Source organism: Morone saxatilis, unplaced genomic scaffold (assembly GCF_004916995.1).
Source record: "Morone saxatilis isolate NCDOM2014 unplaced genomic scaffold, NCSU_SB_2.0 Contig23, whole genome shotgun sequence".
Taxonomy (NCBI): Eukaryota; Metazoa; Chordata; class Actinopteri; family Moronidae; genus Morone; species Morone saxatilis.
The window spans coordinates 5924257-5950976 of NW_023339796.1; the positions used below are offsets into that span (position 1 = coordinate 5924257).

Below are 26720 nucleotides of genomic sequence, written 5' to 3' on the forward strand. Positions count from 1 at the left end.
TTTTGGCGTTGTGGTCCATGGGCTTGGCGCCCGTGCTCTGGCAGGAGCCGTGGTCGCGGTGGCCGTACAGCAGGTACTCCAGCTTCATGTCGCTGGAGGAGGAGGAGCCCCAGCCGTGGCTGTGGGGATCCTTGCTCATGTTGGTGTTGTAGTTGTGCGGCTGAGACACGTGGGAACCCCCGGGCCCCATACTATCCATTCCCTGATCGTAGAAGCTGTTCTTCCTCACCTCCTCCATGGCCAGCTCCTTCAGGATGGCGTCCTGAGCGCGCATCCCGTGGTCCCCGGGAGCCTGGTTCTCCCGGGTCTTCATGTTGGTCAGCTCGCGTTTCTGCGTGCACAGGTTATCCAGGAAGTTGATCCCCAGGATCTGGCCGGATGACATCATCATATTGATGTCCTTCTTCCTCACGGCGAGCCTGGCTGTGTACATGTAATTCAGCACCTCCTCGAAGATGTCGGAGCGGATGAAGTCCAACTCCACGATGGAGTTGTCCTCGTCGCTCTGCTTCTTGAAGAGCTTTTTGAAGTAGTTGCTGCAGGCGGCCAGGACGCAGCGGTGAGCCCTGAACTCTATGTTCTCCACCACCACCACCACATCACAGTGCTCACCTTCCATCCTCTGCTGGTTGAGCATCTTCAGAAAGGTGGCTTTGTGGTCATAGTCGATATATCTCAATAAATCAGACATGTTGCAGGTCAAAGTGGAACAACCTGCAGAGGGAAAAAACAAACAAATGCTCAAATATTTTCACCCCACAACTAAATGTAAGCCTTGAATACAACCGGCTCAGCTGAGGGGTGGAGCTCTATTTGCATGCTGCTTATAGCGATACACACATTCACACATTATTACGGGACTAACATGCAACCTACAGCACATGTGTGCACAGGTGAGCGTCAAAAAACTGCAGAGTAAACAAAAGTAGCTGAATCAATCATGCACAAGTCCTTCAGGGAAGAAAAAAAAAACAACGACAGGCCGCGGCTGCAATAAAAGCCGCAGTAATGCTAATCAAAAAAACACACAACCGCTCACAGGAACAAACACACGCACTTTTCTCAACTTAAATCGGGCGTTTTTGCCGCTCAGTTCGCCTGACAGTCCGCGCTGGACAACCTGAGCGAGAATATTTCACATTTCACTGCGCCCAGCCATTTTGGTCAGCAAGCCTCCATTGGCATGTTTCTGGTGTTCTTTAAAGCAGTTCACAAACAGCGAGAGAGAGAGAGGGAGAGAGAGGGGAGAGAACACGGCGGCGAACACGGGCGGAAAAATAAAACCGCGCACAAACGCGGCGGCGGCTTTTATTTCTCTGCGCCGTCCCGAAGCGACGAAGAGGGAGGGAAGAAAATTAAAAGTGTTTAATACCCGAAGCCTGAACGCGATCCCTGTGTTGTCACGCAAGGCAGTCGACGACGATCCAGAGCTGTCGTTTTTCCTCTTCCTCCTCTTGTTGTGACTGCTGGGGCTCCACAGGAAACGTCGCGTCGCTCTGCCGCCCCCTACAGCACCGGAGCAGGTACTCCACCGAGATCGTCTATGTGCGAGGAGGAGGGCTCACTCCGTCTGCTCCTCAGGGGACCCTGTATTTTACTGAAAGTCATTACGTTTGGATCACTTACATTTACTATTTACTTCGTGTATGTAAAGTAAAACATATGTTACATTCATTAATAGTGCTTATGTGGAATGTGGTTACACTTATGTTTAGAGTTTACTTTGTATATAGGCTCGTTATTTTATTTCTATTTTCCATTTTTATGTATATACCTATAATACATTAATTTGTATTCTGTATATTGTGTTAGATATTGTATATAAGTACTATTCTTTAACGTTGTGTGAGTAGAACAACTGTAACAAACAAATGTCCCCCCAGGGGATCAATAAAGTATTTCTGACTAAAAAACATTGTTCTTGCACATTTCATATAGTGTATATATTTTTCATTTAGCCTATAGTTTTCTATTTTCTATTATACTTTGTAATATTCTTATTTGTGATAAGATTGTATGTACACTGTACTCTTTTCTCCTACGGGGGATTAATAAAGGTATATCTTATTTTATTCTGATGTGTTTGTTCAGTTTAATTAATTAATCAATTAATTAATATGTACTTTATTAATCCCCAGTTGGGGAAATTCTTCTTTATACTTATTTTTTATACACACACTCGTGCACATGCAGGGGCTTGTGGACATACAAACAGGGAGAGAGATGGTGGAGTGATGGGCTCGTCTCATTAGTGGCGCCCAGGAGCAGTTTCTTGGGTTTCTTGCTTAAGGGCACCTCGGCAGTGCACAGGAGGTGCACCTCTCCAGCAACCAGTCCACACTCCATATTGTGGTCTGTGGGACTTGAACCGGCAACCCTCCGGTTCCCAAGCCAAGTCCCTACACACTTGAGTAACTGCGATTTTGTTTATGTATACTTTTTTAACAGTTGGATTTGAACCCTGGTTCCAGCCTCAGTGCATGAGGCGTCATCTCTACTATCCAGGCGTCCCTATATTTTATCACTGTTATGTATGTACACACATACTTTATTGATTTATTTAATGTTTAATTGAAATATTTTTATGCACCAGAGTGAGTTATAACAATGACAAACCTTTTTAGGTAAACTCAATAAAAGCAAAATAAAGAGGTGTTTAGGTTGGTGGCAGGTTTGCAGATGCTAAATGACACCAACCCTGGTTCCATCTGGAAGAGGCTAAAACAGTTAAACATAAATTTAAAGCCCCCTCAGCTCCGACGAGTTCTGCTGTCACTTTCTAAAGACAATGGGACAGTCCTGACCCCATCCTCTGTGACTCCATTCTCCAGCTCCACTTCCCCCTTCTCAGCAGGAGCCTCTCATCCTGACCTGCATCCTGGACCTCAACAGACCTTTCATGAAGCAGAACCCCTGCAAACACAAACAAACTCTCCCACCTGCAGGTGGATTACTGACTTCTTGTCAGACAAGATGCAGCACATGTGGCTGGGAAAACATGTCTCTGAGTCCTCGACCCCCTAGACCATCAGCCAGCCCCTCCAGTGATCAGTCCTCCTATGACCTGAAGTTTGTGGATGACACCACCCTCACTGGACTCATCTCTGGTGGGGATGAGTCTACAGGAGGGAGACTGACCGTCTGGTGACCTGGTGCAGGCAGACCAACATGGAGCTCTAAAGACAGCAGAGATGGTTGTGGACTTCAGGCGCCATCATCTGACTGTATTATTCGCTCTGTTGAGGAGGCGATTGACTAAAACCTGCCTTCCCTTCGGAAACATGTAATTCTCCAGGACCCCTGTGGGTGTCCCCTCCAGCTCTCGACATAAACGTTTTGAGACACTCCCCTCTCTCACACCATAAAAACAATTATTTCCCTGACTGCTGTTGGTCTCATCAACAAGAATATAATATTGTCCTGTTGAAATGAGAAATGTATAAATGGAAAACACAGTCGCTCTGACAAAAGGATCAGCACAGAGTTTCCAGTTGAACAAAAAAATTTGGCATTAAAATCCACTCTCCATCTAAATAATATATACATAGATAAACTTAAATCGGAAAAATATGTGAATATTTATATACAGACCACTGATGTCAGACTATTGCATCATAAACTAAAAAAGCTACTCAAATCTTTTGCACACCATTTTACTGCATATTGCATATAGTGTATATATTTTTAATTTATAGTCCTATATCTTCTATTATATTTAGTTATACTGTGATTCTTATTGTACTTGTACACTCTGTACTCTTTGCACTACATTCCCCTACACTGCTGTGTCTGACTTTAATTTCTCCTACGGGGGATCAATAAAGGTAAATCTTGTTTTATCTTATCTTATAAATATTAAAAGGACCTACCTGCTAGATTTCTTAGTATTTATTTAGCAAATAAATAACATGAAGTTCATGCATCTAACAGGTCCAAAAATCGACATGCAAAAGAGAATAAGACAATTACTGTAAAATAAATGGTTAAAGTCTTTATTTTAAGCTGCCTTGAACAATAAATAAATATTTATTTACAGTCTAGAGACATATTGGTGACATATACACACTGCATATGCCCTAATGTGTTTAAATGATCAACACAAACACAGTTAATGTTCATTTTGTCCATTTCGTTTCTAAGTAGGTAAAAAAGAGAGATTATTTGTGGAATAAAAGATCTGTGAATTGAAACAGATCAGCTGCTCGTCCTTTATGTGCACCCAGCAACAGAAACAGAGTGAGAGCTCTTACCTTTTGTCTCTCTCTGACTCACACGCACGTACACAGGAGGGGGCGGGGCTTCAGGAGCCTGCGCGTATTCAACGTAATTAATTACCTGAAGCAGCAAAAAGCCCGCAGCCCGAGGGTTTCTTTTAACCGATAAATGAAGTGTTTAGAGCATTTGGGTTAATGAATAATAGATGGACTGTCGTTTACGGATTAAACCCCACCTTCACATTTATATATTCATTTCTATTTAAAGATAAATTTAAACTTGAAGATTTTAATAATCACACGTTGCTCATCAGGTTATTTTAGAGCCTGAGGATATACAATGTCTTTAATTGCTCAGGTCTTCATATATATATATATATATATATATATATATAAAAAGAATAGGTATTTATTTGTAGGTTTCTGTCATAGGAAGACATTAAGATAATAATTTGTGTCTTGTCACAAAAATGTAAACTCAGCAAAGCTCTTATCTGAATTATGTAACAACTTTCTTGAAAAAATGTGTTTAACACTTACTCAATAGTGCTAAAAGACATCAATAATCAATCAATGGGTCCAATGGTGACACAGGTTTCAGGACTGTGGTAAACATTTTATTATTTGAGAAGAAAACAGCAAATTAAAACAAATGCATTTGCCACTTTTATTTCACCGTTTTGAGGAAAACATGGCTGTACAAGAACAATACTCGGTTATTCAGATACAGTTGAAGGGAGGCAACAAGTTGACATGTTCAGGGCTGTGGTGGTGGTGGTGGTGGTGGGGGGGTTTTCTTGACAGATCTCTCTTGGCTTTGCATCTAATTTGGGCAGAGCTCGGCAGTCTGAGCCCTTTGCCTCACAGTCACACGAACCTGGGACTTGTGCTGCAGCCGATCATCTAACCCGGGAAACATTCAAAGCCCGCACAGGCACATAAAAAAAAAAAAAACCTATTCCTTCGCACAGAAATTTTGATTCATTGGCAATTTCCGCCAAAATAGATCCTCTAAGAAGTGTTGAAGTGGTAGAATCAGTCGATGAGAAACAATAAAAATACTGAAATGATCATAAAAAGGAAAATGCAATTCAAGTAGACGCCAAAAAAAAAAAAAAAAAAAAAAAAATCAACTGTGAAAGATAATTTGCTATTCTCCTAGGAAAGCTTTGGATATGTACAGTACTGGGCTGTAGTGATTTCTGTAGTGGCATACCTGACGGAGAAAAATCATCGGGTTGTGTGGGAGTGGGTGAGGCAATGCTTGCTGGCAAATAAGGTTGGCACTTCTACAGCAAGGTTAAATAGTGTATGCTCCCTAACATATACAGCCTACAGCGATGTTTAAGTTTCTGGAGTGATGGCTTTATTTCATAAATAAAAACGTTGCTACAATAATTATTCTCAATAATCATAAAAATGCATCAAAGTCATAAGGCAGTGAAAGCAACAGGTCTGCTTGCTGCACACAGGGATTCGGCGTGCAGATGGGATCGAGAACCATATATATTTTTTTGTAAATCGTACAGTTTTCAGTATAATCTTGCCGTTTTTTGTTTTGATAATGCAACATTGCGTCCTTCTCATGCAAAAAATGCATTTATTTGTTTTTGCAGGTGATGTTTTTTTGCGACTAGCGGCGAGCTGCAGCATTTGGAGAGTAGGAGCCTTTCTAGTCTTCTGAGATTCCCCGGAGTAATATATGAGTTCTGGATGTTGGATTCTGGGAGGTTGAACAGAAAACAGCCCTCAAGTGTTACTCCTGGAGGAACAGAGGAGACAGCAGTTAGTACCATCCTGCATATTTCATCACATCTGAACCTTCAGCCTGCCAAAAGACTAAAAATGAACCTCATAAAAAGGTTACGGCAGTTTTACCCCCATAAATAGATGCACCGAGGGACTACAGAGTTACAGAAAAATGCACACAGATACACACACAGGCTTCTTGGGCACTTTCTGGCAATAGCTATTTTAAAAACAATGCTTTCCCAAAAATGAATACTTTACTATTCATTCTGACTGTGACCACAAGCAATGAGTCAGAAAGGCTGCTGTCAAAAACTGAAGAACAAAAACAGAAAAAAATTCTCTGTAAACATGTGGTTTGAATTTTAATTTTAGTCCATCAAAATTAAAAACATGTCACACACACACACACCACGCTTTGTTTACCAAATCTGCTATCTTGCCTTCATCAAAGAGAGAGAGGGGGGAGATTGGGAGACATTGCTCCTTATAAAAGGGAGGCATTCATTTCTAAATTGGGCACTTTAAAGCATAAAAGGGTTAAATGAAGAATTAGACCTGAATCCATTTTGTCTTTTCAAACGCAGATGGATTTTCAGATTAGCTGGGGATATTCAGAAATGTTGAGGTTGGAAGAGATTAGAATATACTGAATATTGAGGCTGAAAGAATACATTTATTGCTTTATAGTGAAAAAATTGAATTCAACCCATTAAGGGGCAAAGATGAAATATTTTATTTGCTAAAGAATATTTTGAAAAGATGATCATAATATTATACGTTCAGATTTTATGGTTGTCCATATTTCATTTCAATTCAATATTCTTAGACGTGTGAGTTGGAAGCTGAGGCTGCAGCACCCCCTAAAATCTGGCATAATGAGAACCATTAGTTCATAAAAATGTTTAAACTTATGACTTTTACTGGGATTTACATGAACACACTGGTATTTTTTTTTATAGTTTTACCTTGTTTTTATCAGTTTTATCCACTAAAAAGTTACAAAATGTGTGTTAAATGATGTTAAAATTGTCAATGCAAAAGCAATAAATGTCATGCACTTAGTCATTATATAGGCTTTTTCTCTCAGCACCCCCAACTCTGACTGACTTCCAGTGTCCCTGCTCTGAGAGCAATGATATTTAAGAAAAGGATATTGAGATTGTTCTTCTCAATGCATATGGTGATTTATGCATAACATGACAGTCTAAAAAAAAACACAGAAATAATCTCAGACGCCACTGAGATGAAGGCAAGATGGCCGAAAACGTTTGCTGGAGCAGAGCTGTGAGATTTTAATTCTGAAGGACTTAAGTAACAAATTGTTGAAGTTTAATTTTAAACGCTTATTACACTCTGTGTGTATCTACAGTGGGAAAGAGACAAGCATCCAAAAGACCAGAGAAAAAAACATTTAGTATCATGTTAATAAAGCTCCTCAGAAGCACAGACGGTCTGACACACAGATATTAGACAGCACACTCACACACGCACATACAGGACTGAGGGCAAGGCTGCAGAAACAAAGCCAAGCATTCCCATCTGGTGAGTCACACAAGTACACACATGCACGCTTGCTCATCCCAAACCCTGCGCCTTGGGATCGTTTCAGTCAAAAGCTAGCGAAATAACAAACTTTGGAGCCAAAAATTAGAATAAACCGGACAATTCCGGTTTATAGAGACAAGATGCTCGAGAGAAAAAGGTGGCGAGGTTATAACGACATGCTGTGGGTGCAATGGAATGAGAGGTATCCCTCACGCGGCTCCACACCTGAAATAATCCTCCCAACACTGACAGCGGACAAGTTGAAACACAAATGGCTGCATTTGTGATGTTTGTAGAAACGCTGTTAAAGGAGTGCTGACCTATTTTTTCCCCCCCACCAAACAGAAAGGAAGAGTGCAACTGAAAGGAGCAGTATGTCACAAATTGTTTCAAAACATAACGTGTCCTAGAAACAGTTTGAAACATTTCGAAACATTTCAGGGATTCACCCCCATGCATGATCATTTCTCCCCGTAAAGACGGCCCAGTTAGGCAGCTGTGTGGTAGTAGTGTATTATTATGGTTTGCTTTTTATGATGCATTAATGAGTAAACAATGATATGCAAATGCTTACACAACTTTATTGACCTTTTATTTGCAGAATATTGTTGATACTAACGCTCAATCTGATCTTTTATTGTATACAAACTGTGTTTTTAAATGCAGAAATGAATGTTTTTCTGCAAATATAATTTTGCTCTTTTATTTGTAATTTAAGGACATTGTCCAGTTATGGTTTATGACATTTCTTGTAAGAAAAGACTTGAAAATAGACTAAAGCACATCTGTGTTCACTCAAGATCAGATTTCAGTGGCTGTTGGTGCGTTTGCAGCAACAGAAGCAGAAGCCGGTTCAGCCGGTCTTTAATCGGCCATCACTGCCGGTGTCCTTTGTGAGGGCTACACAATACAGACAAAACAATGTGTGCAGATAACAGAATATTGCATGCAGGTAAAACTATTCCAACATGTTTTTCACCTCATTTCATTATTTAGGAAGCAGCTTTGACATGTTTTGGAAACTGTTAAGATCAGTGTTGCATTTTAGGTTTTTTTGTAAACGACAAATGACTTTAAATATAAGAGAAAGATCTGTGTTAGAGGTTTAGCACGCACAGCTTCCCTCTCTAATATAAAAAGGGATTGTGTTTCTTTCCAGCAGGGGGGAGTGTTGCAGTCAAATTACAAGAGATTGCATGAGACTGCCAGGAGCATTACTGTAAAGGTTTTTAAGCCTTGTCATTACGAGTTGAGACTATAATATCCGGTCTGTGTGCACGCACGCATCAGTCGACCTTTTCCCTGCAGGGGGAGTGGAGCTGAAATGACAACAGCATGATGCATTAGCTGTAAGTGCTACAGAAGCAGGGCTGTCTGTACCAGTGAGAAAAAAGTGCTGATGGGAAAGCAGCATGCCCAAGAATGGAGACCAGGTTGAAAAAGCTCAGTCCGACCAAATCAAAACCAGACTAAAAACGGACAGGGCTGGGACCAGGACTGGGACCTCATTGTCTTACCTGGGTCAGTCCTCCCCCTCCTCTGGCGTGATCTCTGTCTCTTTATGTACCACTACTTTGGTCACTGACATGTCAGGATGCTGTTCTTTAGCCTCCTTTATGGCCTGAGCCAGAGCCTATATACGGGAGTGCAGTGCCAGGAGGGATCACCAGGGGGAGACAAAAAATGGGGAAGGCAGGGAGGGAGCGGGGGATGTTGGATTGTGAGTCAATATGCCAACAGGGAAGCAACTTTTAGTTACATTTGTCATACTTCCAGTATTTGTTAAAGTCACATCAAGAGTTAATGTTTTGTTTAAAATGTCACATGCTAAGCCATTCTATATAATGTATCTGTGCAATGCACGCAAAGTAAAAGTTAAGGTCTTGAGGGGTCACTAAGGTCACTAACATTTCACTTTTTTCATGGTCAATTACTGACTCTACAGGCAAAGAAAATTCATGATGATAGTGGAGAATAATGAGAAACACGTGAGAGACCTGATCGTGGTCGATGTCTGCGTCTCCTGTGATGACGATCCTTTTCTCGATTCTTGTCTCTGATATTCCTCCTTTCACCGTCTGACAGAACAGAGAGGACTTTAAATCAATGCACACACAAACTTGTGTGGTTACAAACAACCTCAAAGCTTCATTAAACTTACAGTTTTTCATCATGTTATATTTTTATTTAAAAGTACCCTTATCAGTCAAAATCCTTAAATGGGCTGTGTGAAAGCTCCACATCTGCAACTTATCCATAATTCATTGTTTTAACATTTTTTCACATAAAAAATTAACTGGTCCCAGCTTCTAAAATATGAATATATTATTAGTCTTCTATGATAATAAACTGAATATTTTTGGGTCAAGAAAAGACATTTTAAGATTGTTGATGAACAATTTTAAAGTATTTTTCAATATTTTCTAATGTCAGTAACAAAGTCATTACTGGTTATTCAAGATTTAATTCAAATAAAAACAACATAAGTATGTGTTTCCTGAGTGTATCAGGCACGTCTCTATACTACACAGATACGCACCCTTCCTTCCCCCACCCTTCACCTATTTTCAATGTCTAAATTCTGCGGTAAAGAAAGGCTAAAGCAAGCAGACACGCGTAGACTGGGGTCATGTTTGAGACTTCGAGTGTTAAGAGGCCAGAGGGACAATAGATGAACTCTGACCTTTGTGATGTGGGTGGTTGTCGTGGTGCTGGTGGTTTCCGAGGTGATGGTCTGAGCACTCAGCAACACCCCGGGGTCTACGTCACCATTAGTATCAACCTGTTGACGCACAAAACCCATTTGAAATTACATTTTAGATTTGTGCTCTACCCACTACAACACATCTATTGAGTTCCTATCAAATATTATTCAGCACTATTAATCTGTGGTAGCCTTAAAGCTGCATTAACTGATCTTATGGCCACTTGTGGGAAGAGGAAATCTTCAACAAGCTGAAAACATCTAATATATTGTCTAATGGTGGTTGAGATGGATAACAATTAACACAATTATTTACACAACTGGAAGACACACAGCAACATAAACATTCATTTAGAGTAGAGAAGTCCAGTATTCACACATTTTTTAGCTTTATCTCCACCAACTCCTGGAAATAAATATCTGCCTTTTTATCGGCTAGTTGGTAACTACGTGCAGTTTGGTCCTGGGCAGGTAACATACAGTGGGGTTATTAGGTGGGTGAAAACAGGGTTGACAGGAGATCTCAGAGGCTAAAAAGCTCTGTTGGGCTGAGGAAAACTTTCACACTATAAATACAGTAGTTATTTGATACTTTCTCAATATATAAAATGTATTGTTTAAAGCAGCTATAATCAATATTTTTAATGTTTTATGTGTAATGTGAAAGGCTTAGTGTCCCTTGAAGTGATGAAAACAAGGCGCAGACAAGAAGAGGGCAGACCTCTGCCAAGGACAGCAAGTCTTCTATGATGTGAAATCTGCACACCATTCACTTTAATTTCGTTGGGGTCATGCAGGTCGGAAAATACAGAATTTTCGTTTAATCTGGAAAGATTATATCCCTGATTGTCCATTTTTACATACCTGCATGTGTTTCTACAGTTATGTTAAAGGTGGCTGTTATGTTGTTATATGTTTTAGTCACGGCACAATTTTGGACTTGTGGACCTAAACAGTCTAAATGAATACTAATCTTAATAATTTATCTGCTGCATGTTTAAAAGAGTAATTTAAATTTCTATGTTCCTCATATCAAGGTGATAATATGTCAGTGTTGGGTTCATAGCTTGTTTCTGATGTCCGCAAGTGGCCATGAAATATCAGTATTTAGGACATTTTTAGAAGCAAATTACAGACTCTTCACAAAAATCTCATACATCTTTCAGAGATAAGACATAAAATGGAGGTAATACTAATTATTTTCCATGTGTACCTCTGCAGACTCATAGGTGATAGTTTTTGTCTCTGTGTGGATCACAGGCGTATCTTTGGTACCCGCCTCGACGGCATCAACACTCTAATGGACAAAAAGGAAAAAATGTGAACAAATAAGTGCATGAAGAGGGAGAACAGCTGCACCAAAACCATCTGCACTCTAGTTCAATTAGCTGCCATCTCTGAAACAAATTGCTGTAGGTGTTCACTTTTAACTGTACGTCTTTGTTGTTAAAATAGCTCCACGCTGTTGTACATAAAATCAAATTGACACAAATAAATGCCACATGCTAATAAACTAAGCAAAAGGCTGTCATTGAAGGGCTTAAATCTCTAAACGAGCATGCAGTCATGCATTAGAGTCCCTGATCCAGTGAAGGAGAGGATACTGAAGAATGCAAATCACAAGGTTTCGATCAAGTGTGTGCACCACATCACATTAAAAAGGTCCCCTGATCTGCTCAGCAACAAAATGTGAAGTTAGCAAGTTGCGACTCATATCCATGCTTTTGGTCGAGGTTTGCCCTTGATTATTAGTGGCAGATTGTGTCGGCAGGAGGGGAGGGTGGAGGTGAGGTTACGGGGCCCAGGCCGAGGCCAGTGGAGCTGCTGCTGGGTTACCTCCGACTGAGACACGGCTGGAGGTGGATGGGTGAGCGGGGCATCTGAGGTAAGAGGTTCAGTCTGGGTCACTTCATGCAGGCTGGACTTCTGGTCTTGTTCCTCTATTTCTCCTTCTTCCAATACTTCAGTTTGGACCATTTCTTCTGATGCCATAACATCTCTCTCTGAAGCCTTGTCATCAACACAGTCTTCTGCCAGTTTCAATTTCAGCTCTTCCTCATCATGCTCCTCCAGTTCTTCCCTCTTTCCATCTGCCTCTTCCTCCTCGGTTCTCTCCATTTCATCTTCTGAGCTGTCCATCTGTGCATAGTAGTACTTTTCTTTTTCAAAGGGCAAAGGTTTCGAGATGCCTGGAAAGGCCTTTTGTCTTTCATCCTCTGCTGTTGAACATTCATCTCTCTCTTCATCCACCTCCTCAATACCATCTTCTAACTGTGTAGAAAACTCTTGTTCCTCAAAAAACTGCACTTCATTGGAAAACTGGACTCTCTTGCCATCTACTTCCGTGTGTTCTCTCTCCCCTGCATTTTCAAAACCTGCCAATTCCTCTTGCAAAGCCTCCAAACAAATCTCTGCTGCTTCCCCTTCTCTGTGTTCCTCCTCTGTTGAAGCCAGCTTCTCTTCCTTTTCACAATCTCTAACGTAAACTGGAGCAACCATGAATCTGAAAGTATCATTTTCGTCTTTTGAGGACAACGCCTCCGTCTCAACGCCTGCATCCTCTCCCTCCTCATCTATTACCTCCTCTTTTTCATTTTTTGCTGCTAAGATAAGCACTGAGGACTCTGACAAAGCACCACTGTCAGACAGGCTTTCATCTAACCCTAAATTTGCTGCTAATGGCTGTTTTTCTGCTACCAGCTCCACAGATGCACACTGCTGAAGCTGCTCTGAAGATGGCGCAACGCCTGGAACACCATACTTTTCTGGTGGATCTCCTAAATCATTGCCACTATTATCATCTTGTAAGACAACTACATAATCTAGCCCCCCCTCTGCAGGTTCCGCTGACATTGTTTTGACTGTGTGCTCCGCTGTAGTGTGCACTGGCTCGGCCTTTGCAGCCTCTGTGGTCTGGATATTCACCGTTGGCCCTGTCGACTTGGCTGGCTCTGCCTCCGTCTCTGTGGCAACCACCGCTTTCTCCTCTGGTTCAGCTGATGTCTGTGAATGAAAATTGTACCATTAAATTATTTTTGCGTCACCATGACAAAAAAAAAAAAAGATCCACTCATTACAGGGCAGTTTTACATCACATCTGAGAGAGAAATTGGTTATGTGGGTTATACATCTTCAGACTGTCACTGTGTAAAACCTGACAGATTTACATATAGCAGGTGAAAATATTTAGAAGACAATTAAGGTTCCAGTTACACCAAAACCATTACTGTGTTGTATTTTGAAATCTGGGAGGACCAGAGAGGAGTGGTCACCTTTCGAGAGGAAGAAACCCATCCCAGCGTAGACTGATGAGACAGAAGGATGGACGGACACAAGAACAGAGGGAAAGGAAAAGAGAGGACAGTCAAAAGTCATAGTGAACACCAAAAAGAGCAAAGGGAGAGAGGGTGGAAAAATGAAAGGTTTGAAAAGTAAATATTGTATGATTGTATGGAATACCATTATGTAGCTCGTTAAATCCGCTGAACCTAATGCCAAGTTGAACAAATCCTAAAACCTCAAACTAAAATCTGTTTTTAGAATGGCTGAATCCACCAGAAGCAAATTTTCGACTAATCTGCTTTTGGAAACCTGTTTAAGAACAGTGAAATCTCTTTTTACAGTAGGTAGACCCATACAATTGTTTTTCCTGACTCGTTACGGAGGCAGAAGAGGATTTTGGAGGATGAGGTTGGGAAAGCTGCAGCGGTGGCACTGAGCCAAGGCTATGAAGTCACCCCTTTCAGGGAACTGATAACAGAGCTGAAAGAAAAGAATGGTGCTGCTGAGCAAAACGGTAGAAAACAAACAAGAGTCAGCCTGAGCTCCCATGTCTTTCCTTATCAGCTGTGGGAGCCAGCTGCTGAAGCAAGAGGGGCTGTTAGCTGTCAACAAACTCAAAACAGTTGTATCAAAAAAAAAAAAAAAGAAGCAGCGGGCTTGATTGCAACAGAAACCTGTGGTTTAGCAAGTGTAATAGTAACCGGCGGGTGTTAAGGAGCCGTTAGCCATGCACAGCGCTCGGTTACACTGTTAGACGGGTTTGGCTGCTGCTGGAGGGAAGGCAATGGGGGTAGGTTGAGGGTGGTGGTGGAGATATGGAGGGAGGCAGCCAAAACCGAGTTGTTGCTTTTAGTATTCATACAGTACCACTGCTAAGGATGTAGTTGAAGATTCTGACACTGTGATCTGAGTCAGGCTGGACTTTGACGGCTCCATTTGGACCTCTTTAAAGGTGAAGATTTCTGCTTCCTGCTGCAGAGCGTCAGAAGTCTTCAACTCTCTCACTTCCTTTGTTGACACAGTGATGACCTCTGAAGCCTCGGTCTTCACCTCCTCAGAAATCCATGATGCCATGGCCTTTTTAGGCGAGTCAATACCTTTTATCTGAGTCACGTCATCAGTTTTTATCTCTATCTTCAGACTTGGTGTCTTGACTATTGTGGTTTTGGCTTCTATAATAACAGAAGGGTCTTCTGTAGTTTCTTCTTCTTTAGAGGCAGACGTTTCATTCTCCTCAGCTTCGGCCTCTCCGGGGACTTCAGGCTCCTCTTTTTCACCCACAGTATTTGTCTCTTCACTCTCTGTGTCTTCTCTATCATCTGCCTCCTTCAAAATAATGAGCGTCCCTTTCTTATCACTGATGGCCTGGGACACTTCCTGTCTGACAGCTCCAGGGCTGACCTTCACCAGCGACCTCTCTGACACCTCGTCCTGGGAGTCTGGAGTTTTCTCCTCCACTTCCCTGAGGGTCCCATCCATGAAGACATCGTCGTCCATAGTGGTTGACAGACTAATCCCGTGTGGCCCAGAGGAGGTGGCCAAATCTGTAGCAATACTATCCGCCACGTATTTCACCAGATATCCTGTCGCCTGGGGAGACACTTGGCTTATTGGAAATGGATTGTTCAAAGTTAATAGACAGAGGGCATCACACAGCCAAGACGGTGAGAATAAGCTCAAGAGACTATATATCTATCTAGAAATGACACATACACAGACTGAGCCCCATAAGTACTTGGACAAAGATGCAGTGTTTGGATGTAGTTTTGAACTTTTTCTGCACAGGCATAGAATTATAATTATAATAAAGCTATGAAAGTGAAGAGTAATGCTTGAATTTCTATCAGCATTTAATTTCTGCGATACAATTCCCACACACAGTTAATTTCCTATTTTGGATCAGTTTGATCTGATTAATATCAGATGTTGATTTTTAAAAAGGTAAGCGTCAAATTCAAATACTTTGGGGATTTGTTTTGAAAAACTGGACAATGAAGGACATTTCAAGGTTCAGTTTAAATATCAGAGTTAAAAAAAAGGACAGAAAAAGGAAATAAAGTGGAGAAACTGTACATGTGACAGAGTAAGAGCAAAAATACCCAAAACTGTGCCAGTGTCCAGATACGTACGTAGAAAGGGAACACCACACTCACAAAATACAAGGTTTAACGTGAAAAACAAAGTGGAAGCAGTTTACCTCAGTGGCTTTAGGTTGCACCTCCTCTTCTGTCTGTTCTCCTTCAGGCTGCTCATCGTCAGTCTAAAGAAGAAAGAAAGAAAATAATTAAAAAGGGCAGACAGATTGAGACGTCAAGAAAGAACATGTCCAGTGTGAGTATTCAAATGGACATGATCCAGATCCCAAAGCTCTTCCAGAGAAGTCAGCTTCTTTTCATTTCAGTCAGACATGTTTGATGCCAGTGATTAGTCTTCAGAGACTTCAATTAGTGCCGCTCATTTGTCCTGTGTGAGTTCATCAGATTATGTTAAACAAGTAAAGGAGAAACGCTGATAAAACTGCTCCTAACTCACACACGTAATGTCACTGAGCACAACAATCATATTACTGATTAATGACTGCACCATCCATTACCGAGACAAATTAATATGTTAATCAACCGCTGATGAGATATAGTGAAGACATAAAGTGATGTAGCAAACCAACTCCGAATGACTTTGCAGATTAATTTACTTCATCAAGGTGCCCATATTCTCCTTTAAGAGCTATTTGGAATATAAAATGTACTGCAGCAGACTCGTTTTGATGTTGGAAATATGGCTCTAGCCCCATTATGAATATTGAATTTACTGCACTGTGACTCATATTGCAAACACTCTTGAGATTGATGTCTGTGTTTATACAAAAATCTCCTCTGATGTCATGCGTCACACACACATGCCGTCATTCAGTCTGCTGTAGACTGCAGCTTACATCCAGCGGCTCTATCATCGGTGCTTCATCCGCTCTGGGTGAGCGTGCGGGGGACGAGGAGAGTCTCTTCTCCCATTCGGTCAGGCCCGGCGTGCTGTCGCCTGTCTCCAGGAAGGAGCGCTTCAGTTCGCTGATGTTGGTCTGGTGCTTGACCATCTCTGCTGGAGACGTAGTGTCCTACAGTAGCCGGTCAACCATGATACAAGGAGATGAGGCCAGGAGCAGTACGGAGGGAACGACGGCCATGCTTTATGTACGCACCGGTAGCTTGCATATCCAACGAATTACCAAACAAACACATAAAATGCAGTTCTGAAAAGGTCTGGAATCCACCATTACAGACCGGAATGAACTGCATTATACGCTTCATTCCTTATGTTTACTGTTCACAGGCCTGTTCAGGAGGCTGTGCAGGCTACCTGTGCAACAACTCGCACAAATAGCAACAAAATAGCAAAAACAAAAGTCCACTCACATGGCAGCTGTAACTAAAAGGAGTAGCAGCTTGTACTTAAATGCTAAGGAAGCATTTAGGACCAGCTTATGAATGACAACAAATGGTTTCATGCATAGATTCACAGATCCAGTTTTACAGGGTTTTCGTTAAGCACAACACTCCCAAATCTCATTAGTCCTATATCTCTACAAACACTGACCTAATTCAGTTTAATTTCTGTTGGTTAATTTCTCATAAAAATCTATTTGGATGCTCACAGCAAGAAATCTGTTAGGTACAAATTTAGTAACTCCAGACAACAGTACCTCACACTGGCACAGCTACTGGTAGGTTAGATCTATTTGATAGCAGTTAGGAATCTTCATACAAAAAAAAAAACTCCTGCATGCATATTTCAGTCATGCATTGTTTTATTACCAACCTCTAGCATCAGATTACTATGCTTGATAAAAACGTTTTCCCCTTTTACTCGTCTTATGAAACTATACTGTAAAGACAAAAGAGGGGAGAGGAATTGTAGTTAAAAGGAGCTATGTTAAAGGTTTTTTTTTTTAAAAGGAGAAATTGGGAGCTTTGTCTTGACATGGCTGTACATGACATGATGGCATAGACAACTCACTGACAAGTCATGGTAAAAAGCCATGGTTAGAAAAACCATAAAGAAAAAACAAAACAACAGTGAAATCTGACTCGGGTGCAGCAACAGGAAAATAAATATGAACACGACTCCACCATTTACTAATAGAAGCACTTGAGAAATGAGCTGGGATGGCGTGTTTAAAAAAGGCAACAGCTTTGCATCACCAGTTTGTTAAGAGAATTCAGGCAAGAGTGAATAGTCAGTCTGGTGTGAAGTGCGATAGTGAGTGTCAACAGAAGAGCAGAAGCAGGCAAGCCAAGGCGGAGAGACGGCACAAAGTGACTGATGGCGGATGTTTGAGTGGCTCAGTGCATCTGGTGGTGGTGATGGTGGTGGGGTGATGCACTGAGCAGGGCCATGAAGCGAGCCCAGTGTACCTGAGTCCGCATCTCAGAGTCTTCGTCGGCTTCCGACTGACAGCGAGTAAAGAGCAGAGGACAGAGAGTGTGAGACCAAGAGGAAAGGGATCATTAAAGAGAAGATACACACAGAATTCAGGTGAGAGGAGAGAGAAAGTGAGCAACAAAAAGTGGCAAGCAGAGAGATAAGAGAAGGTAACAATGATGGTTGAATTAAAAAAGTAAAGAATACTGTAACAGAAATTGAGCATTGGCTAAACCCCTGCTGAGAACAGCATTTGTCCAATCATAGCCTTAGAAACTGTAAGTGGGCCCGTCAAGCTTTTTCTTCACATGTGGAAGTGGTGTGCATAAGGAATAGATTAAACAATGTGTCTGGTGTAACATATGCCACAACCATATGCTAGGATGTGCAGCTATTTAACTTCCAAAGGTAAGGAGTACACCATGAACTACATTAGTTTGTGGGGTGACAAGTTACAAATGAACCCTGTTTAAAAGGTGTTGTCTTTATCCACTGTGTTTCAGCCAGTCCTGAATGCTATCACAATTAAGACATTAGCAGTTCTGTCTTGCTCTTTAATGGCCACATCTTAAAACCCTTTATCCTCAAACATTTTAAAGTGACTAAGTGACAAGCTAAATGGCTTGTCACTAAGGATTATGGATTATGTTTGAAAAAAAAGTTAGAGCTTGATCTCACATTTTCCCTTTTAATACTTAACTAAAGCTATGTCCAAGGCAAACAGTGAGCATCCTTTTTTATTGTTAGTCTTTTAGCAAAATGTCAAGTTTGTAGCCATCAACTGCATTGTTTCAGAAATGACCTTTTTTTAAAAAGGTAAATAAGCCACCTTTATGGTTGTGAGCTGCATTCTGTGCCATGAGAGAATAAGAAGCTTGACAGGTTTAACAACATTAACTAAGGGGGCAAGGTTTAGCGAACGGTCTACAGAGAGCCGAAGTGAAACCAGAACTTCTGGGGTTCTGTTCCAGACGTAAGAAAATCTAATTTAAAATCTTATTAACATTTGTATTCATGCTAATAACTAAAAGATCCAGCCTTGGAACAGAGCCTCTCTCAACAGTGTGTTGTGTGGCTCGCTTTATATGCTTAGATAAGGGTCTTCTATCGTAGGATTAAGAAGCTAGTCTGGACGTGAGGTCAGGACTTCGGCTCTCTATTGGAATGTAGTCAGTAGAAAAGACATGTCTGTTTACAATACATACAAAGAGAAAACAAGAACTAAATGGGCGTGACAAGATGTGATACATGCGTCACATGCACAAATTCTCTTATATCTTTCTTTTTTTTTTACACCTATGATCATTTTATTTCTCTTCTCCGTCAGTACGTTTTTTTCATAACTTAGATACGACGTATTTCCTTGATGTACAAACCTCTGTGGCAGTCATCTCTCCATCAAAGGCAAAGTCAGTTTGTTCGCTGTCAGTCTGCTCTCACAAACAGACCAAAACCGTTCCGAGTGGCAAGCAAGAAAACGACAAGAACCCAACTTGTAAACCCTTGAAAATGCATTTACTGTCAACAGAGATTCTTCATAACCACAAATGGAACGAATGGAAATGCACTGGTTGTTTCTGTAAGCTACACATTATCAGACAACACTACAGATAAAAGTAGGAAAAGAAAAAAAAAAAGAAAAAAAAAAGCAAATAAAAAAAGTAAGCAAGCAAAACAGACTCAGAGGAAGTTTAAACCTTCGGTCAGTCACTTTGAAATGGAAGTGTAAATTTGCTTTGGATTTGGACAGGGCTCAATCCTGCTATATATTAATTTAAATTCATTAAAGACCAGTAAAACCTTTGCTGTGTTGATGCTGGTCAAACATTCAACACTTGACAACAAAAATCTGATTTGACGATTTTGTTGCCTAACAGTAACCTGACTTTCAGGCCCTCCCCCCTCCTCTCCATGCATGTTGACACTAGGGGTGGTCTGGATGCATTTAACTGTCACAGTCTCTCTGCATTGCAGCATGCATACATTACATAACACCGATCATTTGAGATTCAAAATGGTGTTGCTTTAGGGGTAAAACAAATAAATCACGTTGGCACTATACAGTCAGTTGCTTTTAGTCCTTTTCAGCAGAAGTTTAATTTAAATTATTAATTTTAATTAGGGCTGCTTTGCTTGACTCAAGATAGAAATGCAGAGAGACTTGAGTGCATAGATAAAAATGGAAGTGTTTCCATGCAGCTGGTGTTGATCTTGTAGCAGTCTGTTTCTACACTGTAAAGCCATGAATGTGGATGATAACACTGAGATGTGTTAGGCACAAAACTAGGTTTTTAAATATGAGGTTTGGTGAAGGATTAGTGAATAAATGAAGATAGGGGACTTCTTCAAATCCTCATTATCTCTAATAAACACGTTCAGTCAAACATTAAAATATTTCCACAAACACTGCAGCGTGACAGTGATACTATTTCATGGTAACTTGTCGGATATGCTGCATAAAGCTTACGCACAAATATGGTAAATGTGTCAAAAAGTAGTCAAATATTTGTGTCTAACCATCTCATTAAGGTGTAAATACAAGCCAATCAAATATGAAATGGTAAGACTTGCAGGTATCATCTCTGTGTACTTGTAATGTTGATGAGGATGTAGTCTACAGGATGAGAGTGTGACCGGGCAGAGATGAGGTTCTGAAAGCAGGAGAACTGACAGACACTGGGACAGACACAGTCTCCAGGTCGGCTCTGAACTGGTGAAACAGCAGAGCAAGATACAGGACAGGATAAGGGGTTAACCGTTATAATGAACTGTTACTCTAAACCAGAGGCCGGTACTGGAACATACAGGCGTACGCACACACACACCTCCTCTTCCTCTGAACTGTCATGGTCATGGTAGCCCTGGGCTATGGAGGCGGTCAGGGAGGCTGCCTTGGGCTCCAGGTAGCAGAGGCACAGCGCCAGGGGGAAGGAGAGGGTGAGGGCGTAGGGGACGGAGAAGGAAGTGGAGAGCAGGAAGAAGAAGATGAAGAGGAAGCACGGGATGAGTGACGGTGATTTAATGGGCAGGAAGTTCTGCGCGCACTCAGGGAGGAAGTGCATCTCAGACAGATCGGGGAAGGTGATGTAGCCGTCGTCATCCAGGAAGGAGGACAGGTCGGGCAGGTGCAGGGAGAAGGAGAAGAGCGTGCCGCCGCGGGGCTTGCCCTGCTCCAGCCTCTGCTTGCGGGCCGAGAGCAGCAGCACCTGCTCGTCCAACAGGGCGGCTTTGCGGTCGGCGAGGGCTTGCCGGCGGCGGCACCCAGCGCTGCTCTTGGCTGGACTGACTGACGAGGCCCGTTTACGCGCATTCTCCCTGCGCCTCCGCCGTACTTTAGTCGATGAAACGGGAGATGAGGGGAGTGAGAGCTCAGAGCGGTGGGGGTCGGTTGTGTATACATGAGGGGAGCACTGATGGAGGGAAAAGTCAACGAAAAAAGATGACGTGTGTGTGTGTGTAAATGGAGAGGAGCGAAAGGGAAGGGGGGAAGGCGAATACGCATGAACACACACACGAGTATAGTGTGGGGTCAAAGGAAGGACAAGAAAAGAAAAGCTAATTAGTAAAGCGCACACAAGATGAGAAGCACTTAGGCCTAGTCTACTGCAGTGGGTTAAGCTGAAAGAAACTGGGAGATTCTCATCAGCCATTAAGAAGTCTATTAAGAAAGAAAACAAACTAAAATCTCAAAAAGGACTTAAAAAGACAAAAGCAGCTTCTAAGAAACCAACTGTTTCTTTGACAATCTGTTGGTATATTTGTATATATTACCTCTCTTTGAAATATAACAATTCCTCCCTCTATCCAAATTAAATGCAGCTCAAATGATGAGCTGCACTCATCCCCATTGTAATGTGGTTTACCTTAGTGTCATGTCTGAGCGGTGTTTTGACAACAGGTTCTGGCGTCTCAACTGCATCCATCTTGGCGTCCTCCTGCTCCGCCTTCTCTTCCTCTGCTTTCTTCTCCGTCGTAACCGTGGTGATGATGTCTCCCTTGGCGATGACTTTGGCTGCTCCGTCAGCGGCATTGTCCTTCATGAGAGTCTCATGGTTCTCCATAATGGGTGCTGGAGGACAGGAAGACAAAGATGAATGTGACGGGCTGGAATTGGTGACGTTTAATAGACACCATGGTCTGTTCTGAACTGCAGGGGAAAACTGCGTGGGTTTAATTTGCTCCTGCATTGTTCTTATGATACCCATTGTGGCTTTGTCACTGCACTGTTAAAGTGTGCCAGACATTTTATCTTTGCAGGCTTTCAGGTGGAAAGCATATTTTTCTTCCCTTTCAAAAGGAAGAAAAAGAGAAGAATACAGAAGAACAAAAACTCATTTGAACTTTTAATGAAAGGTTTATGTCATACTTTCCTGTCACATAATGTAGCAGTAGTGTCTTTTAGAGAGAAAAAGTTCTCCCCACAAATTCAGACATGCTAAATAATCATATCTAAACTTAGGGACATCCAAAATGACACAAAGGAGCTTCTAAAAATATCCCTAAACGAAATAACTGGATTACTGAACACAAACCCTTGGTTAAAAGGCATTTCAACTTGGGAGGTAGCTGTAGCCGGTCATTAATCAAAACTCAACTTCTCACCTCCATCTAAGCTGCGGGACATGTTGTAGCGTTTGCTGGAGGAGCGTTCGAAGAACGGAGCAGGTCTGATGATCTGAGAGCTGGCCCTGCGGGTCTGAGCCTGTGTTCTGCCGCTGTAGCGAAACTTGGAGCCGAGGCTCAGGAACTTCTTCGGTGGTGCCTCGGGGGATACGAGCCTGTCACAGGTTACAAAAACTCACATTAATCACACCAGAAATAAAGCACTTAATTTAAGCTATACGCTCTTCAAATGAGTAGGAGTTCTAATGTTTTAAATTCTCCAGAGAGCCCTCAGGCTTGGCTTGCTACTCTAAAGAACTCAAGAGACCATTTCTTTTGCTGAAAGCAGCACAAAACAACTTTACACACTGTCCAAATGGCAAAAACTACTAACAGTCTGGACACAGTTTCTATTTCACTACAAAGAAATCATCTACAGTAATTATCAGTACACTCATGTTTACAAGGCTGGCATGACTGTGATCAATTAAAAACAAAAGATGTCAAAAACTTGAGAAAACAAAGTAATTTGTGTTGGTGAGTCCAACTTTGGACAAAATACTTTTTGCGGTCTTTGAATAATTACTTGCAGCCAGAGACCATAAACCATAAACCAGAATTGTTAATGGGAAACAGGTCAATGTAACGGCATCTCAGGGAGGAAAACATTGCTGCTATATATAAAAAAATAAACAACCTACAGCAGTGTAAAAAGCTGTTTCCTATCACAGTCAAAGGGCCTCAATTTCTTACCTGAAGAAGGTGTGGTGCTCGACACAGACCTTCCAGAGCCTTTTGGCAGCGCGATGATTTGGAAGCTTGAAACCAATTGTGCTTTCAAACTGCTCAAACTGCAACAAGGACGAAATACTGTGGTCAGAATCCCTCTATAGTTAACTTTGACCTTGTTTATTAATTTATTTTGAATCCCTTTTACATGCAGGTATGTTTATATGTTTATTTCTAACATTTAATCACATCTCAATATGAGTTATTTTTCTATTTTTCATATATAAAAACAGTGGAACAAAGCCCACTAAGAATAGCAAATCCTGTTTATTTATGATATGCATCATCACAGCTTTTCCTTTATACAATATCAGTGACGAACGGGATGTCAGTGTGGGTCAGGAAATTTTAGACAGGAATACACAGCGTCTCTTAATCCCAGAAAATTCTGATCTTCAGAAGCAATCTTTAGGGGCCAAACAAAGAATCAGATGGATCAGGCTTTGCAGCAGATACTTATCAAAATAAATGCCCCGATGCTACCCAGCAGATCAGCTCTGGACATCCCTATATCCCTGTTTTTTCTCACCTCGCCGGGACGGATTTTTATGTAGAAGTTGTTCCTCTTGTAGGAGATCTTGAGGATTTTGGGCCAAGCGAACCTGTTGATTCGCAATCTGTCTCTGTAGATGAGCAGGCCACTTGCACAGACTCCCAACATGATCTCAACGCCCTCAGAGTCCTGGGAACAACACATACCAAGAAGAACAGCAAAAGATTAGAAATTAGCTTAATGAAACTCTTTTATAATGTGTCACTTTAGTACAGGATCCCTGACAATCTCAAAGAAGAAGCCACTGTCCACAACATTGCTCTTCTTTTTGTGTTTCTGCACAACATAAACTCTACCGGATATAGAGGAGGTTCAGGAGCCAGTGCACAGCAGGGTAAAGTAGAATTTAACAGTTTGTGATAATAACAGGGTAAAGCAGGCAGGTGGAGATTGGAATCAGGCATATGATACTCTTATCTTCTCTACGCAGGCTGTGGTGATGTTGACTCAAGGCGCACTGATTGGCAAAAGCAACAGTGAAGTCTTGGGAAATGGTGGATGAAGCACAAAATGATGCTCTTCACTGCACAAAGCATGAGATGAGCAGGTGAAACCAATGGTGACGTTTTGAGAGGGAAGCACGGGTCCAAAGCAGGAACAATCAGTCTGAAGTAACAGTTGAAATGACCACTTTAGATGTAACCATGCACAAATAGAAACCACACACACACACACACACACGCAGGTAAGCACATGAGATGCAGCCTCTTACCTCTCCCTCAGCTGGAGCCAAGCATTCATAGAGACTCCCTACCAACTTCGCATTTAATGAGAGAGGAGAGAAGACATATATTTTTTCTTGTGTATCAGAACTGACTCACATATCCAACAGTGAGCATTGATGTCTGCTCAGTTTGATCAAGGCCGCTTCCTCATCTCTGTCATCTTCTCCATTCTGATCTAAATCTGTGAATGCAATATCCTCTCCATCGCTCACATCTAGACCCATTTTGACTTTCAAAGCGCTTTTGATAACCAATTCATATCAAGAGCGATGACTGTAATTTTCTTTTATGATGACAGCGGTCCTGCCGCTGTAATCCAGCTCTCTCTTTACTGCCTGTGTTCTAATGACGTGTTTGATCCCATCTGGCCGGCGGATTAGAAACGGCAAGAAAAATCATTCAAGTCAAGCTGGGCTCCAGACACCACCGCCCTTCTAACCCTCCACCCTGCAGCCCCCAAATCCACAGACAGGCAGCGGTGACATAATGTCAGTAAATCAGCGAAACAGTGGTGGCATGTTAAACTGAGGCATTAACTGTGGCAGCCGTGATGTTTTTGAAGCAGCGGTGTTGTGGTGGCAAGCGTCACTATTCACTGCATGAGTGGAATGCGTTGAAAAGAATATAAAAATCCATATTAAAAACATTTCATTTGCAGATTTCTTAATGCATCTTGGAGACACCCACCATTACTACATTTGTGTATAATGATTAAGTGAACTCTTAAAGGAATAGTTCAACCTTTGGGGAATATGTACCTTCTTGCTGAGAGTTAAAGGAATGAGGAATGATACCACTCTTTTTGTCTTTATGGCAAAGCTCACCGATCAACATTTAGTTTTGTTTAAATCGTAAAAACAAAAAGGTTTTTTCCTGGCAAACAGAGACGATGACATGCAGGCAAGAAACTGTCCAGCACATAACTCTCAGTAAAACCACAAGACATTGTTAGTAGTAGTGCTGGTAGGTGGATTGTCTTGGACAGAGCTAGGCTAGATGATTTCCCTTGTGTCCACTATTTGTGCTAAGTTAAGCTAACAACTTCTGACTGTAGCTTCATATTTAGCATGCTGACATTAGAGTGGCATTGACCTTCTCATCCAACTATTAGCAAGAAAGTGAAAGAGAAGTCTCCAATTTCCAATTCATTTTCCAGTGGGCTTGGATGCAGTATACAGATAAATAATCCTTAGGATATTTAGTTTGACTTGTGAGAGACATTCAATTTAAGGAGTTAGAAGCTTGAAGTGACTTGTTACCTTAGCATGGTGGAGGTCCACGCCGTACATGGACAGCTTCTTGGCATTTTCCAGGAAATGAATCTCTGCTTCGGCTGGTGTCATCCCCCTGATAGATCAGATAGATAAGGTCAGCAAGAACAAGTATAGCAAAGAGATTTGATGCTTTCTGACCAATGTGAATATGCAATGCTTAAGATATAGAGTCCAGTAAGATCTAAAATCATCATTATTCACAATTTTATTGCATAAAAGCTTTTGGAAAATGGCAGTTTTTTATGGATGCTTTTAACTGAAGCACAACAGACTACCATGAGTGCATCCATTTTTAGCATAGATGGTCTTTGGAGAGACTCTAATCCTTGCACTGTCATTGCCTCGTTCCATCCACAGCGCTAGAAAGGACCGCATCAAATTACACACAAATCATTGTAATACAGGTAGAATGAAGGGCTCAGACAAAGGACAGCCAGCTACATCCACTTACAGGAGAACACAAATCCAATGTCTGGAGACATGCTGCCTTTCAGAGCAGATTATTATTATTCCAGGCAGTAAAAATTCACTCAGGTTGACTGAGTGGCTTGAAGTCAGGGATTTAAGGTCCTAAATACACTTTCCAAATGTCCATTAATTAATTTGTGTCAGAAATAGTGAAAAAAAAGGTGTATGTATTGTAATTGACGTAACAAAATAAGATAGATCCCCTTCAGACTTGTATTAAGACATAAAACTTGTAACAATAATGTGTGTCTGATTAGTTTTTTCTGCAAAATAGGGTACAATTTGCCCATTAAAATCCTTAAAAAGGCATCTACTCCTTCTGCCTCATTAAAATTCCCAAATCTATGAATATGCAATTTTTTGATAATATCTGAAGTTTTGCTGCTGGACACAAGATGT

The 26720-nt window shown here is 41.5% G+C and overlaps 2 protein-coding genes across 2 annotated transcripts in view; both read right to left on the bottom strand.

The window, feature by feature from the left end:
• Positions 1-1491, bottom strand: zbtb14 (zinc finger and BTB domain containing 14; the record flags this gene model as incomplete). The annotated part of the gene is given in 2 exon segments (XM_035670705.1): positions 1-714; positions 1373-1491. A coding segment is annotated over 1 exon segment (691 nt), but the record flags the coding sequence as incomplete, so codon positions are not given.
• Positions 1492-4792: 3301 nt separating this feature from the next.
• The window catches only part of epb41l3b (erythrocyte membrane protein band 4.1-like 3b), a 43720-nt gene continuing 21792 nt past the window's right edge, over positions 4793-26720 (bottom strand). The window contains exons 8-26 of the mRNA XM_035670144.1: positions 25839-25926; positions 23831-23983; positions 23266-23363; positions 22513-22688; positions 21774-21979; positions 20736-21320; positions 19287-19340; positions 17904-17939; positions 17308-17373; positions 16430-16606; positions 15695-15757; positions 14365-15087; positions 13488-13520; positions 13141-13218; positions 11429-11512; positions 10195-10293; positions 9509-9589; positions 9029-9144; positions 4793-5976 (exon numbers count right to left, since the gene is read on the bottom strand). Coding sequence (XP_035526037.1) covers positions 9034-9144; positions 9509-9589; positions 10195-10293; positions 11429-11512; positions 13141-13218; positions 13488-13520; positions 14365-15087; positions 15695-15757; positions 16430-16606; positions 17308-17373; positions 17904-17939; positions 19287-19340; positions 20736-21320; positions 21774-21979; positions 22513-22688; positions 23266-23363; positions 23831-23983; positions 25839-25926 — 2911 coding nt within the window. The 3' untranslated portion in view covers positions 4793-5976; positions 9029-9033. The remainder of the gene's footprint in view (positions 5977-9028; positions 9145-9508; positions 9590-10194; positions 10294-11428; positions 11513-13140; positions 13219-13487; positions 13521-14364; positions 15088-15694; positions 15758-16429; positions 16607-17307; positions 17374-17903; positions 17940-19286; positions 19341-20735; positions 21321-21773; positions 21980-22512; positions 22689-23265; positions 23364-23830; positions 23984-25838; positions 25927-26720) is intronic.